Source organism: Daldinia decipiens (assembly GCF_022478715.1).
Source record: "Daldinia decipiens strain CBS 113046 unplaced genomic scaffold F4813scaffold_16, whole genome shotgun sequence".
Taxonomy (NCBI): Eukaryota; Fungi; Ascomycota; class Sordariomycetes; order Xylariales; family Hypoxylaceae; genus Daldinia; species Daldinia decipiens.
In genome coordinates, this window is record NW_026054559.1 from 449,175 (window position 1) to 464,080 (window position 14,906).

Consider the following 14,906-nt stretch of genomic DNA (forward strand, 5'->3'; position numbering starts at 1 on the left):
GTTTCCGTCAACTACATTGGCGCCAACTTCCTAAACATATCCAGAATAGGATCCTCTACATATTCGACTTACTTCAATCACGAAAAGATTTCCAGGGGTAAATGCGTCCCCTCTCACACGGCACAGGTAGACCCGTATAAAAGCTAACAGTTCACGTCCGAGTTCATTAAAGGCGGCATCACGTAGCTCCCCCCAGTTTAAGGCCACGCGAATGGAACAATACTTTTGATATTTTGCCTGGTGGCCTCCACCGGCTAGAACTCCTAATATTCGATTTATGCACAAGTAAGCCCCTTACCTAGGCGCATCAATGATCCTAGAATAAACTTGCCAATAATGCTACCCTTACTTGAGGGTCAAGGATCAGATAAGAAACAATATACGGACAAGTATTGATATTTTAGTGAACCGACCTAGCCGATGAATACCAGATGGTTCTTAGATAGAACTATCATTTGTGAAGGGTATTTAAGATCTGGCAGTTAGATCCAAAGACTTCAAAGACTTCTTATTTATTGTATTTCAAAATTAGGACTGCTTAAGTTTCATAATAATTACACACCGCCGTACTTGCTATATTTATCCCAATTAAGAAAAATGCTTCAATGCTAGAATATGTTGAAAGCTATTGCGCTATAGTATCTTCGAGCATGGCTAATGCTATAAATAACCGGGAACGTAACACGAACAATGAATAAGGAAAAGATAGTGAAATAATTTGGAAGCCTGAATTACCACATCATCTTAGATTTATACTCCCTCGTTTATCTTCATTAACACCTCCTGACCTAAGGGCTGAGTTAAGAACACGGCATATCTATATCTATGACAGAGTGTTTACTGGCAGTAAGACAGTGGCATTATAGGATATCGGATATGACGATAATAGTCCAGCATTCATACGACGTTGCCCCGGAAGACCTACTCTCACCAATAGAACCATAGGTAATTCTAACAACAATATCATGCGTAATCCACATCCAGCCACGGCAGCTAAACCACCCCCTTGCCTGTTGACCGCTGCCAAATTGTGCCCATTATCCGCCGAGCAAAGCTTGTATACAACCTACGTTTCCGGAGCATCGTCTCGAGCACGCAAGGCAAGGATATCCAACCAGGCCGAAACCGTCCTTACTCGTTCCTCACTGGGTTAGCTCGGATAACCGGCATATCCAGCACTCGCCATCGTCGCGTAGGGCGCAAGTGCCGTGGGCGAGGCCTTGTCCTAATTATATAGACCCGGAGCGCGCATCTATGCAAGGGCGGATACAAGCGTGGCGCCAAGTTGGCTCCCTCTGCGCAAATATACGACATAACACTAGGCATACAACCCGCACCCCGGTCCCAACAGGGTGGATAAATATCGCGAATGGCAGCAAAGACACCACTTCATGGCTGCCGTGCCATGCCGTCCCGGTCCGTGTATCTGCGCCGCGTCCCCTTTGGGATTCCAGAGGCGAGAGACAATCCGCGAGGCCTCGCACAGAAAGGGGTATTTCTTGTTATTATTTCTGTCATCGAAATTACGCTCGCCGGCAGAAATCAAGTGACCGCTCAATCAAGCGACCCGGCAAGGGGTGTCGGGAACCAATGGTGAGCGGCATTCTGCCACTCTATTTAGCCCTCTGCGCATCCCCTGTTGGGTAGCCGTCTGGCTGCGCGTCCGGCACTTTGTCGACTACCCTTTCCCATCGCTAAGGTGATGATCGGCGCCCCGCGGCCAATGGAGTGCGTCCGAATCTAATATGCGCGATAGCGAGGACTGGAAAAAAAAATTGCCTCGTGGTATATTGTAACGCTTTTTAACCTTACTTTCTCGTGTCCATCCCCTTGGTTGGCAGCCTCTGAGTCGCTTCCATGCGGACAGGGGTTCCCCACATTTTGCCATTCTGCCATACTCGCAGCCTGGCGGGTCTTGGCGTATAGGGGGTATAGAAAATCGTGCTCCCCCGGGTTGGCGAGGATGAAGGATATAGGAGGGGCTTTTCTTGTCATCTTCAGAGAAGAGAAGTAAGGAATAGTCACTGTTGCGACTGTTGCAATGGGGTTCCTCAAGAAGCTACTGTCGTTCGCTCTTGTGGGCGCGTCCCTTCAGGGGCTCGCTGTCGGCGCCGACTTTCCTCAGGAGGATATCAGTTCTGGCAAAGCTTTACAGCAGCTAGGCCAGACAGCTCTAGACAACGCTCTAGCTCGTCTTGAAAACGGTTCGTCGACATGTACGAAGGAGAATGTTAGGAGGCGCAAGGAATGGTACGAAGTATTATTCCCGACTTTACTATGCAGGTCTAACCTACGGATAGGAGAAACATCCCCGGAGAAGAACGAAAGACATATATCAAGGCCGTCGAGTGTCTGATGAAGCTGCCGAATGTGTACGAGAACGTGACTGGTCCGAAGTAAGTTCTAAACTCAAGATGAACTTGGGGGCGCTCAGTCCTAATTATTCGATCAGGTCCATGTTTGACAGCTTCGGCGTTCTGCACTACAAGATGACACCGTATGTCCACAACTCGGTATGTCAACTCTATCGGCACATCTACGCGAGATTCTAACAGTATGCGCAGGCATACTTCCTCCTCTTCCACAGACTTTACATCTGGACTTTCGAGGAGAAGCTGAGGACCATGTGCGGCTACACCGGCGCATTACCGTACTGGGAGGTAAGTTAGCTTCCAGCTAAGCCTCATGCGACAGATCTAACTCTGGTTGCAGTGGGGCCTCGACGCCGGCAGCGTTGAAAAATCTCCCCTCTTCGACGGCTCCGAGACGTCTTTGGGATCGAACGGAGCCAAGCTCAAGACTAACCCGGGTTTCTTCCCGGGCGGCTCAGGCGGCGGCTGCGTGACCAAGGGGCCGTTTGTTAACTACACGGTCAACTTCGGGCCTAACACCGCCAAAGACCCGCTGGCGTATAACCCGCGGTGTCTGAAGCGAGATTTGAACACTCAGATCTGTGCCCAGTGGGCTTCCCTCCAAAATACCACTGAGACGATCCTCGAAAGCCCCGACATCGCTCTGTTCCAGGCCAATCTGCAAGGTGATTTTCGCTGGCCCGAGGCCCGCAAGTGGGGATTCGCCGTTCACGGTGGTGGTCATTTCGCCATCGGTAAGTTTTAGGCTTTAGAGTACGCGGACTTAGCTAATGCATATCCAGCTGGCGACCCGGGCGGGGACTTCTACTTCTCACCGCTAGAGCCTGGCTTCTATCAGCACCACGGACAGATCGACCGCATGTACTTCATCTGGCAGAACCTTGACTGGGAGAACCGACAGGTGAGATCATCATCAAGTATTTTGATTTTAGGCGTTGACTAAGACGTATGTAGACCATGGCTGGAACTATCACTATGATGAACATGCCGGCGAGTCGCAACGGAACGCTGGACGACGTGCTTGACGTTAGCCCGGTTGGCGGGTCGTTCAAGTACCGCGAATTGCTTGACACCGTAGGGGCTTCGCCTTTTTGCTTCGTGTATGAGTGATTAAGTCGTATATTTGAATAAGGTGCCGACATGGGGATTGGCGTAAAGGGGTAGTGGTAGCGGTGGCTCACAGCTGTTATTGAGCCTTGGGGCAACACGCATGGAGTAAATGCCCCATAGTATCGAATTTAATAGGGCGCGAAAGTGCAACACCATTAAGGCTCAAAGACATAATCGCTTCCCACATATTCGCACTCGTACAATATCTGGAGTGAATGAGGCATAGAAATGGATAAGTACACGTGAAGTTACAAAATCGGTATTTTTAGGCAATACGCCGGGATATAGATAGGAGGTATATAAGGGGTAACGATGTCGCCTATACAAATGCTGATTATATAGTAGCATCACCATTCGGCAACCTCACCAGGCTTCGGCCTCTGTACCCGGACAACCTTGTCGGCATTTAGCAGACTGAGAGGGTCAAGCGCTTGCTTGATCTATAGAGTGGTTAGTATTTTATTAGCCGAAGGACGCTTATAAACTTACCTTTCTCATCGTGTCTACTGTGCTCTCGCCTAGTTCGTGCGGTAGATAATCCCTCTTGACTAGACCAACTCCGTGTTCACCCTATACTTATTAGATCTGATATTTGGATGCTACCTAGGAAGACTCACTGTTACTGTTCCTTCCAATTCGACGGCTCTCTTCACCATGCGGTGCACTAGCTCCTCGGCAGCATGTCTCTGCTCGTCATTTGAAAGTAGAATAACTAGCACCTTGTTAGAAAAATCAAACCGCTATATACCGGCCACTTACTATGAAAGTTTCCATCGCCAACGTGTCCGACAATAGTGCCGTACATGCCGCTCTTCTTCATGTCGTCCTTAGTCTCCTCGATGAGGAGAGGCAACTGGCTCATAGGAACAGCTACATCTCCGGTCCAAACCTTCTCGCCGGGCTTGGCGACGGACATGGTGCTCCATAACGCCTCCTTGCGTGCGCTCCACAGCTCGGCTTTTTCGACCTCGGAGCGGGCAAACTCGAAGCTCTTGCTACCCGTTGACTTAGCCATCTCCTGGACAATCTGAATCTGCTCTTTGACGCCACGCTCGGTGCCGGAGAACTTAAAAAACAGTGTAGGGACTTCTTTCCATTGCTTCGACGTCATACCAGCTTCGTTGATGCACTTCATCTGCTCTTCGTCGAGAATTTCGACGGCAGCAACCGGGACACCCTGACCAACCACTTTCGCGACACAGTTGGCAGCCTGCCGAATCGTACCGAAACCGCAAACCGCCACACTCGTGCTAGCGGGTTTTGTGGTAAGCTTAAGAGTTGCCTCAGTGACAAGACCCAGAGTGCCTTCGCTGCCGATAAAGAGCTTCGTCAGATCGTAACCCGCAGAACTCTTCCTCGGCCTTTGGCGGGTCTTGATTACCGTACCGTCCGCCAGCACGACAGTAAGCGAGAGTACCCATTCCCTCATAGTGCCATACCGGTACGAATTCGTACCGCTACATCCAGTACCAATCATGCCTCCAATCTGAGCACCCGGGCCCGGGTCAGGAGGGAAGAATAAGTTGTCCTTGCCAATTTCCTCGTTGAGTAGCTCCCAACCCACCGCCGGTTGCACAACGACATCCAGATCCTCCTTGTGCAGCGCAATGATCTTGTTCATCCTCTGGAAATCTACGCAGATACCCCCTCTCGTTGGTGTGAAGTGGCCTTCTAAGCTGGTACCTCCACTGTAGCCGACCACTGGTATCCGTCGCGAATGGCAGATCTTCATAATCTGGCTAACCTCGTCTGTCGAATTCGGGTAGACTATCATGAACGACTTCTCCGACTTCTTGCTGCGGTAACTCGACCAGTCCGAGTTCGCGTGAGTTTCGAGATCAGAGTCCACTGTGCTGACATTCTCATTTCCGACGATGCTAGCAAAGTCGGCCCAGGCGGCTTCGAGGTTCGCCTTGTCGACATTGTATTTCGGGTCGCGAGTAAGAGCTAGAGGAAGAGTCGAGGTAGGGTCAATATCTCGGGGAGCTTTCGTGCCTAAGAAGTAAGAGCCAGCAGCGGCACCGAGAACGACTAATGGTTGAAAATCGTTAGGTTTATAATTTATATGTTGATGAGCTTAGAGCATTCTTACCGAAAGTCGTAGCCCAGAGCCTCGTTCCCGCGGACTCCTGTCGCTGTCTCGCAAACTTTTCTCTCTCTGCCTTCTCGCGCGCGATTCGCGAGCTTATACTCTCGAGCATCTGGCCCTGGAAACTAGATCCCTGATCTTTCTTCTCTGTGGCATATGATCGCGTACGTTGTAGGTATGCGACGCATGGCGAAGCCGTCCGGACGGGTCTGGGTACGCCGGCGCATTGAAGCCGGGTGTAGGTCGATCGACATGCGAGTCGCGACATGTTGAATTGAGTAACGCCTTGGAGCTAGACCGATTGCTATGTCATCTTACTACACTGCAGGACTTCAAAGAATAATTATAGGTCCGCAGTCACTTCCAATTCGTATTTAAAAAAAATCTGGAAGTATTTGGGAGGGGAATTAGCATTCCGGGCGAGTTTCCCGAGGGTAAATATTGAAAGATTGAACCTGAGATAGCCGTTATCGCCTATAAGAAGTGGACTTCGGTATCGGAGCCCCACGGAGCTCTAAATCCCGACTCATCGTCATTCAACAACTGGATGGCGTGAAGGCTAATTGACCAATAGCTGATCGAATATTACGGAAATAATTTAGGAGATAGAAAGGTAGTTAACAAAACCCATTAAATCGGGATATATTGAGATAAGCGTCTTATAAATATGCTTGTCAAGAAGTTAAGCCATAATGAATAAATAAAGCTTTCAAGAGTAGATGATATCAATGAAGCTTAACAAGCTTAATCCCCTATTCCGCCCCATTCGCTGTTGTCTTGCCCCTGGGTATCACTAACCGTCTCCTGTGTCTTCCTCTTTTTACTTCCAGCAATTGCTCCGCGCTTATTGTGTTCCTTTCGTCTCTCCCACGCGCTCTGCGTCGTTATCTTAGCAGCCTTGGTACCTCGTCGAGACTCCACGCCCCGCTGCTTCAGCTTCTTCTTTTCTTCTTTGCCAACCTTCGGCAGTGAATCTATTAGCCACTTGGGAATACTCTCCTGGCTACTCTTTCCAGCTTGTTTCTCGCTCAGAGAGATGACGTTGGCAATGCTTTTAAGGTATGTGACATCCTCAGTAGTGTAAAATGTTACAGCCATACCGCCTTCGTGACCTGCTCGTCCGGTTCGGCCTACACGGTGGACGTAGGCTGCTGCGGACGTTGGGACGTCGTAGTTAATCACGCCGTTGACTCCACGAAAGTCGATGCCCCGCATGAGCAGGTCGGTCGTAATCAGGACCCAAATTTCACCTGCACGGAACCGGGCGACAATGCTCGAACGGGCCGAGTCCGACAGAGATGAATGGAGAGCCGCGATACGAGACGAGCCGCCGGCTTCCGCAGGTATATCAAACTTTAATTCATCATGCAGAGCTGTAGCACGCTCGATTGTTTGTGCAAATACCAGGAAAGGAAGTCGCATTTGCGGCATCGAATCGTCCGAGGATTTAGGGTGTAGAAGTTGACGGAGCGCAAACAATTTGCCCTGCTCGGTAGCGGTATAGATGAGTTTGTGGTTAATGCTTGGGACTGCGGTGTCTTTCAGTCCAACTACAATACGGATTAGAGGGATAGCAGAAGATTCCCGGGACTTTAGTTGTTCCAAGACAAGACCCTCTATGCTGGACCCCATAGTCGCAGACCAACACGTTAGTCGCAAAGACTCGTTAGTGCAAGCAGACCAGATCCCGAGAGTCTGCTCGCGGAAGAGAGGATCAAGAAGAACATCTGCTTCGTCTAGGATCAATGATTTGACCGTCGGCAACGTCCTCGATTTTAGGTAGTTCCGTAAAAGCATTGGCGTTGTGACTAGTATATCCGTTTTAGTTGTTGTCATCTTTTTCTGCTCGCTTTCCGAATCATCGTCAGCACTGCCGGCCTCATCCTCGCTTCCAGAGGTATCCCCATCCTCGGCATCTACCTGGCCTTCTGCGGGTACCTGCATGCCCTTCTTCATCCCCACGATCTTGACCCCTGTGCCCTGCGCCAGTTTTCTACCTTCGTTAACAATCTGGTGAGCAAGCTCTCGCGTAGGCGCAACCACCACCACTTCTAACACATGTTCTTTCTGTGCCGTATCGCCAGCCCTCCTGCGCAAAATGTTGTTGATGGCCGGGATCAAAAACGCAAGCGTCTTGCCACTGCCGGTTGGCGCGACTGCCAAGAAATCAATACCATTATCAGTTTTGAAATTTAATTCTTTGGCAGTAGACGTCGGTATCGCCCTATCTGGTTGTAATAAAAGGGGTAGGCTGCCCAACTGTATTTCAGTTGGTATCCGATATCCCTGCTTTGCGAGATTCTCTCCTAGTCTAGTCGAGATATTGTATATGGAACGTAATTCGGAAAACGACGTTAGTGGTTGCGGGAAAAGCTGTTTCTTTACATATTTCAATTTTGACTTCGCTTCTTCCTTCTTTTTGGACTTCTTCACCTTCTTCTTTTTTTCTTCGTGGGAGGAAAGGAGAGTAAACTTCAAACGATGCGACCGAAGGATTTGTCGGACTTCTTCCTCGTCAAGTACCGGCTTTGGCACATTCTCTTTAGGTATTTCCCGAATCCCGGGTTCGGGACTCTGCTTTTTAGCTGCTCGAGGCGCAAAGAAGTTGATCTCATCCAGATCACCGTCGGCTTCTAGCGTCGAGATGGTTTCCTCGTTCCTTTTGCGCTTCACACCTCGAGTAGGATCATTGAAGAGCTGGGGGTTTGAAGGTTTTGCGATAGGTTTTTGGATAGCTTGTTGAGTGGCAGACCTCTTTGTCCCTCGGGACAGAATCTTCAGAATATCCATCGTTTGCGACGACTATCTCTCTCAGACCACTTACGAAGGTGAGAATTATTGGATAAATTATTTCGTAGGGTTGGGGCGGTGTAGAGAAATTTCTTGGCGGTAAGTTTCTGCCGGACAAAAAAAAACTCGGTGCTTAATATTCCACCCCGCGCCCCACTGCCCCGCAAACTGATTTATCAATCAACCAATCACTTTCTTTCTTTCTTTCTTTCTTTCTTTCTTTACTATGCCTCTTATCCAGAAAACTACCAAACGACAGCTTTTCTTCATAAATCATCATTTCGTTGGCGTCATGCTTGGTGATCGACAACTTGGAAATTGACGTCATTTCCGCTGCCAATACATATTAACGATAGTGATATTAGATCATAAGTCAAAAAGATAATTAATTTATTATCCTTCGATTGGCTCCTGTCGCTACCATACTTCGTGACTTCAGGATCTCCTTGCTTCCCGCTCTGCGGCACACCCCGGCTAGCATAGGCGAACCGCAGCCCCAGGTCTTCTATGTACATATGTACATACGACATGGATGATCTAGCGCAGACACCGCTGCTTAGCTGATTGGCCCGGGTAAATCATTGGATAAACACAACGTGATTCTAGCCCGAGGGGAAGAAGCTTGTAAGCATTAGCAACTTGGAATGTCAAAGCTCCATCATAGAACCGTCGACCGGGGGTCGACCGGGGATGATCTCCCCACTACGCCTCGACCTGGTGGGTGGGCAGGCGGGTTGCAGGTGCCATTACGACATTCTATGTCCTATGAGATACTATGAGATGCCAATATGCCAACCCTTGCCCCGCGCTATCGTGTTATGCTGTAGCTCTCACGAGATTGTCTTGCCTTAGCAGAGCTTAGCTCTCCGAGTACGGGGGAGCAAAGGAGGCGAGTGATTTTATTTTATTTTTCTTTCATTCTCATGTGTTGAGTGTTGACTTTATATCTCGTCCTCCCTGTTTCCATTGTCAAAAGTCACGATAATCTTATTTTGTATTTTGAAGTCAAATACTTGTATCTCTGCTATCTATCCATTTGATACCCTCCCTTGACGTTCCTCATATTTACTGACTAGGTAAAATGGATCCCAAATCGGCGAGCGTACGTAACGTACCCCCTTGACCGCCAGATATTTCTCTAACAACAGTCTTAGAACCTTTCTTTTATCCTTAATAAACCCCATGATGTCGAGTTTTCAGACAAGCCCGTTCCTTCCCTCCAAACACCCCACGATGTCCTCATCGCCGTGAACTACACCGGAATTTGCGGCTCGGACGTTCACTACTGGGAGCATGGTGCTATCGGCCACTTCGTTGTTAAGGATCCCATGGTTTTGGGCCACGAGTCGTCCGGTACCGTCATCCAAGTCGGTTCCGAGGTGAAAACGTTGAAGGCTGGTGATCGTATTGCTCTAGAACCCGGCTACCCCTGCCGGCGATGCCAACCTTGTCTGAGTGGCAAGTACAATCTCTGCCCTGAGATGCGTTTCGCCGCGACGCCTCCCTACGACGGCACCCTGACGGGCTTCTGGGTGGCCCCAGCCGACTTCTGCTACAAGCTACCCGATAACGTCTCCCTGCAAGAAGGCGCCTTGATCGAGCCCCTCGCCGTAGCCGTTCACATCGTCCGACAAGCAGTCGTAACCCCAGGACAATCAGTCATCGTTATGGGAGCTGGTCCCGTTGGTCTTCTCTGTGCAGCAGTAGCTCGTGCCTTTGGTGCATCCAAGGTAGTCTCCGTCGATATTGTCGAGTCAAAGCTCGCCTTTGCCAAGTCCTTCAGCTCGACACACACGTATATTAGCCAACGTGTATCTGCGGAGCAAAACGCAGCCAATATCCGGAAGGAGGCAGACCTTCCTGACGGCGCGGACGTGGTGATCGACGCAAGTGGCGCGGAACCCAGTATACAGACGAGTTTGCACGCGGTGCGCACGGGCGGCACGTATGTTCAGGGCGGCATGGGCAAGTCGGACATCACATTCCCCATCATGGCCATGTGCATCAAGGAGGTCACCGCTAAGGGCAGCTTCCGCTATGGAAGTGGTGACTACAAGCTCGCCGTCGAGCTCGTCGCCGGCGGCAAGGTCGATGTCAAGAGGCTCGTCAGCGCCGTTGTTGCGTTCAAAGAGGCCGAGGACGCGTTCAAGAAGGTCAAGCAGGGTGAGGTTATTAAAATCTTGATCGCGGGCCCGAACGAGAAGGGCGCCGCTGCTGTTGCTTCTAAAGCTTAGACCTGTCGTGAAACATCTGTATGATTTCCCAGTACTGGCTGGGCGTGCGCTGTTGATAAGAGCGACGGTTGTTGCAGATTGTAATACACGGTTTGTTACTATATGCGACTATCAGTATGACTCTATAATGTTCGTATGCAGTGAAATTACAAGAGTAATAGTACATACGTGTCTACCGCAAGTCCACCTATTCCGCTCTAGTATTTCGTGTCACTCATGCTCATTTTGGCCATACTATAAGTAGTACACGATGCGTTCATCATATACTCCAAAGCCAAATCAATTCCTGTCTCGTTTAAGTGGGAAGTGGTCTCCTAATATAAGCCCCCTAGCAGCATATCTACCCCCCGGATTCCCCATGTTACACTCCCCGATACGACATCAACGGGATACGGGGCGACTCCGATAGGATCGGACACTTAGCCGGGCAGGTAGTTACATGGTGTCCAAATCCAAATCTAGACCCCATGACGCGTGACGAATTTGTGGTAAAAGTGGCATTTAGACCAGGGCCCTTGTCGTACATATATAATGAAGGGTTCGGTTAGGCTAGCTCTAGGAAATCTACTAGGAAATCTACTAGGAAAATGAATGAAGTTATTGGTAAGGGGGGTAGTATGAAAAAAGAGTATTGGGAAAATACCGTACAATGGTGTAATTCATGAAGGTAAAAATTTAGAAATTAAATTAACTGAGAGTGGCGAACGTATCCAATTCACGTCTTCATCCTAATCTATATCCACCTATGTATCGAGTAACTACCCAGATTTATATCTAGATCATGCCTAAATACCTAGTGGTAATAGCAGTAGCCTCCTTTGCACCGCGTACCTTAATACTCACCACCTCTCCAGGGACGATATCAATCAGGTTATCTTCGAACTTGACATCATCGTCCTCGCTCTCGACCGCGACGCCCTTAACAGGGACCTCGGCCGAAACATTAACGGTGGTGAGATCGTTACTTAGTTCCGCACGTAGCTGTGTTGGTTTGGCAAGATGCAAATATTTTAGGGGCTCTGGCCAGTTGACGTAACGCGCAAGCTGAGTGCCGTCATCACGGCTTACCAAGTATGCGGCAACAACAGTTCGCGAAGCATCGATACCCTCGTCTTTCTTTGGCTCTGGCACATCGAAGGCCACTATTTCAGTAGATTGGTTCTTGGGGAGAACGAGAGGCTCTTTGTTGACCGTCTCGCTGTACGTTTTCCTCCCGGTATCAACATCCCAGGCCTTGACCACGCAATCTACCGTTAGGTCCTCGAGGGTAAGATTGCTACCCCATATCTCGATCTGCACTTTCGTTTCTATGTCCACGCGTGTGTATTTATTGCGCGGGTATTTGTGCTCACGCCGTGTCATGCCAACCGATAACGGCGCCATCTCGCGCTTGACGGTAAAATAGGCGTGCTTGGGACGCAGGTAGTAATCACAGATAGCCCAGCTAGTGACTGGCCAACAATCATTGATCTGCCAAACGAGCGCCCCGGAACAATATTCACGCCCTGGGCCTTTCCACTGCCTTTTCCAAAGCCGGTATGCCGACGCCAGGCATTCGGCCTGCATTAGCTGTGTGCTGTAAACAAATTGCTCGAGTGGGTCTGGCGCGTACCGCATGTTCTCAACAAGATACAATGCTATACGTCGCTCATGTCCGTCTGCCTTATTATGAAAGTCTATCGTCGAGGACTGCGGATACCGATCTGGGTCGTCTTTGCCGAGAGGGAGAAAAGCATCGATCGTCTTTACCGATGGGAAGGCCTCCATGCCGAACTCAGATACGAAACGCCCAACTAGTTTGTCAAAGTTCTGGTACTTCTCCTGAGTGCCATGCCAGACGTTCCATTGGTGAATATCGCCCACGGTAGGATCTCGCGTGTCAACCCCTCCCCAAGGGCTTCCGGGATGGTAGTAGACAGATGGTGTTAATTCCCGGCATGCATCGGGAAGAATCTTTTCGTAAATGTAGCGCGCAGGGAAATCAGTCTTCAGCCAACTCTTAGCATCCTTATTATCCTGCTCCCATGTGAGATTGACGCTCTCCGCGTATTGGTAATCTTCGTTATTTCCGGCGTAGATCACAATGCTCGGGTGGTGTCTTAGTAGCTTAATATTCTCTTCCGCCTCTCGTTTGATCGAGTCTAGAAGTCCAGGCCAGGCGGGATAGTTGCCACAGCCAAACATAAAGTCCTGCCATACGAGGATTCCAAGCTCGTCACAGGCGTCGTAGAAAGCTTGTTCTTCATAGATGCCCCCTCCCCACACACGGATCATAAATTGGTTACCATCCGCCACCAACTTAACCCAGTCGTAGTATCTCTCCTTGCTAATCCGCGGGATGAAGTTGTCCGCAGGAATCCAATCGCTGCCACCGCAGAATATGGGAATTCCGTTAACCTCAAAGAAGAATGACGTTCCAGGTTCTCCCTTAAGTGGCCTCTGTATGAGCTCTGCTCTCCGTAGGCCGATCTTCTTTGATACGCTATCTATGATCTTGCCGTCTTCGTCTAAGGTCGCCGTGACTGTATATAAGGGCTGCTTACCGTATCGTACCGGGTACCATAGTTTTGGGTTATCAATTGTAAATGTAGCACTTCCACCAGATGCTACTGCCTCGCTTACAACAGGCGTACCACTGAATGAAATGTCAAACCAAACCCCCGAGGCTTTGCCTTCCGTGGAAGCATGTGTAGTTATGGTGGCAAATTTCAGAGATTTATCAACGTTAATGTCGACCCAGAAATCGGTTATACGCGACTCGTAGACTTCGAGATTGATCGGTCTCCAGGGGCCGCAGGTCAACAATGCCGGACCCCAATCCCAGCCCTACATAGGTCAGTTTATCCTCATTATAACAAGTTTCCCCTCTAGTGCCCGATTCTTAACATACCCAGTGGTATTGCGACTTTCGCACGGCCAACCTCGAGTTATCGCCGTTCCAGCATCCCCACTTGTGATCCGGATATTTCTCGACCAATTTCCAGCCTCTCAAGTACGCGCTATCAAATGTGATAACGAGCTCGTTCTCCCCGCCGTCCTCCTTCAAGTCGGCTGTGACGTCGACGCGTTCGGGGATGAACATATTCTCAGTCTCTAGAATAGTCTTCCCGTTAAGCGCCACAGTCGCAAAGGTATCTAATCCGTCAAAGGCCAAGATAGCTTTTGCAGAGCTCCCGATTGTAGGAGTCGCAAAGCTTGTCCTGTAGACCCAGATAGCCTCGCCGACCCATTGCACATCAATCTCATTCTTACCGATATAAGGGTCGGGGATAAGCTTATGAGCGAGCAAATCGAGGTGCACGTTAGTAGGGAATTGGCCCACGGGCAGATATTTGCTATCCTCCTTGTCGGCCTGTTTGAACTCCCAATTCTTGTCGATCGGGATCACAGTGCGGGGCGCCATCTCGTGGGGTTGTGGCTTGAAAGGGAGAGGAGACGGAGATGCACAAGAAGTGATAGAGGATGGGGATAAGCGTAGATTTATATCAAGACGAGCTTTGCTTAAATTAGTAATTCTAGAATAGGCTTGGCCTAGCAATGATTCTGAATCCTGACGATGCTCCATAGAAATAGACAAGCAACAGTGTCGCTCAGATGTGGACTTAAGCGACACGAAGCAATTAGAAACAGGGCAAAACTAATAAAAAAGATGGACGGGAAGTCGACAAGATTCTCGTAGCTTATTGGAGGGCAACTAGACGATCTACTATCGACGATGTTGACTTTACAATGTATGAGGTAGACAAGGTCAATAGCAACTAAGAACGCGGGATGTTACTTGCCGGGGATATTTACAAAGATTTGGGCACTTGGTTCAAAGTTGCTATGTGACACAGATCTCGGAGTACTTGGGAAGAACAACTTGAGGAGGGCTATACTGAGCATATCGTTTCTCATCTCGGTAATGCAAGCGAAGCGGCCACTCGCGGCAATCACTAGCCGCTCTAACCGTCGGGGGTATATGCATGACTACATGCAGGAACCTGCAGTTGGAGAAGAGCTATCATTGTAGATTCGTTTCGTTTCGTTGGAGATGTATAATGGAGATTGTGTTGTAGAAGTTTAGTTGGACGAGATCAACTCTTATTTTACACATGCAAGAAATCAAGAAACGTTAATCATCGGACCCCACCTTTCTGAACTCGCCGATTCTACGCTAATGGTTCCATATCGCGGAGCATACGATTCCGCTACTCAATTTGGCTAGTCTCGTGCAGCGGAGCGGGATCCTCTTCGGAGAAAGCCCCGGTCGGTACGTATAGGTTATGGTACGGCTACGGCTATCAGACAATTCTTCGATAATTTTTATAA

At 49.4% G+C, this 14,906-nt stretch overlaps 5 protein-coding genes across 5 annotated transcripts; 2 read left to right on the forward strand and 3 right to left on the reverse strand.

The window, feature by feature from the left end:
* The first annotated feature begins 1,844 nt into the window (after positions 1 to 1,844).
* On the forward strand, positions 1,845 to 3,563 carry F4813DRAFT_72077 (Di-copper centre-containing protein). The gene is made up of 7 exons (XM_049248822.1): positions 1,845 to 2,250; positions 2,301 to 2,396; positions 2,453 to 2,513; positions 2,565 to 2,660; positions 2,713 to 3,106; positions 3,155 to 3,273; positions 3,327 to 3,563. The coding sequence occupies exons 1-7, from the start codon at positions 2,042 to 2,044 to the stop codon at positions 3,480 to 3,482; spliced, it is 1,131 nt and encodes a 376-aa protein (XP_049099668.1). The 5' UTR covers positions 1,845 to 2,041; the 3' UTR covers positions 3,483 to 3,563.
* F4813DRAFT_359311 (D-lactate dehydrogenase mitochondrial precursor) lies at positions 3,084 to 6,036 on the reverse strand. The gene is made up of 6 exons (XM_049243312.1): positions 5,575 to 6,036; positions 4,242 to 5,513; positions 4,100 to 4,194; positions 3,972 to 4,052; positions 3,155 to 3,922; positions 3,084 to 3,106 (listed from the first exon to the last, which is right to left on the reverse strand). The coding sequence occupies exons 1-5, from the start codon at positions 5,837 to 5,839 to the stop codon at positions 3,830 to 3,832; spliced, it is 1,806 nt and encodes a 601-aa protein (XP_049099669.1). The 5' UTR covers positions 5,840 to 6,036; the 3' UTR covers positions 3,084 to 3,106; positions 3,155 to 3,829.
* Positions 6,027 to 8,486, reverse strand: F4813DRAFT_359312 (P-loop containing nucleoside triphosphate hydrolase protein). Its single transcript, XM_049243313.1, has one exon. The coding sequence runs from the start codon at positions 8,359 to 8,361 to the stop codon at positions 6,316 to 6,318; it is 2,046 nt and encodes a 681-aa protein (XP_049099670.1). The 5' UTR covers positions 8,362 to 8,486; the 3' UTR covers positions 6,027 to 6,315.
* Positions 8,487 to 8,951: 465 nt separating this feature from the next.
* On the forward strand, positions 8,952 to 10,742 carry F4813DRAFT_72095 (GroES-like protein). The gene is made up of 2 exons (XM_049248823.1): positions 8,952 to 9,463; positions 9,516 to 10,742. Exons 1-2 carry the CDS (start codon positions 9,443 to 9,445, stop codon positions 10,593 to 10,595), a joined length of 1,101 nt encoding a protein of 366 aa, XP_049099671.1. The 5' UTR covers positions 8,952 to 9,442; the 3' UTR covers positions 10,596 to 10,742.
* Positions 10,743 to 11,369: 627 nt separating this feature from the next.
* F4813DRAFT_389444 (glycoside hydrolase family 2 protein) lies at positions 11,370 to 13,998 on the reverse strand (the record flags this gene model as incomplete). The annotated part of the gene is made up of 2 exons (XM_049246837.1): positions 11,370 to 13,421; positions 13,486 to 13,998. The coding sequence occupies 2 exons, from the start codon at positions 13,996 to 13,998 to the stop codon at positions 11,370 to 11,372; spliced, it is 2,565 nt and encodes an 854-aa protein (XP_049099672.1).
* Between the last annotated feature and the right edge of the window lie 908 nt (positions 13,999 to 14,906).

Bases quoted from the DNA above. Each gene is read 5' to 3' on its own strand.
- F4813DRAFT_72077 (XM_049248822.1), top strand. From the start codon at position 2,042: ATGGGGTTCCTCAAGAAGCTACTGTCGTTCGCTCTTGTGGGCGCGTCC. The intron at 2,514-2,564 runs GTATGTCAACTC...CAGTATGCGCAG, and splicing joins CACCGTATGTCCACAACTCG to GCATACTTCCTCCTCTTCCA. The intron at 3,107-3,154 runs GTAAGTTTTAGG...ATGCATATCCAG, and splicing joins TGGTGGTCATTTCGCCATCG to CTGGCGACCCGGGCGGGGAC.
- F4813DRAFT_359311 (XM_049243312.1), bottom strand. From the start codon at position 5,839: ATGTCGCGACTCGCATGTCGATCGACCTACACCCGGCTTCAATGCGCC. The intron at 5,514-5,574 runs GTAAGAATGCTC...TTCAACCATTAG, and splicing joins GCTCTGGGCTACGACTTTCG to TCGTTCTCGGTGCCGCTGCT. The intron at 3,923-3,971 runs GTAAGTTTATAA...ACCACTCTATAG, and splicing joins CAGTAGACACGATGAGAAAG to ATCAAGCAAGCGCTTGACCC.
- F4813DRAFT_359312 (XM_049243313.1), bottom strand. From the start codon at position 8,361: ATGGATATTCTGAAGATTCTGTCCCGAGGGACAAAGAGGTCTGCCACT.
- F4813DRAFT_72095 (XM_049248823.1), top strand. From the start codon at position 9,443: ATGGATCCCAAATCGGCGAGC. The intron at 9,464-9,515 runs GTACGTAACGTA...CAACAGTCTTAG, and splicing joins TGGATCCCAAATCGGCGAGC to AACCTTTCTTTTATCCTTAA.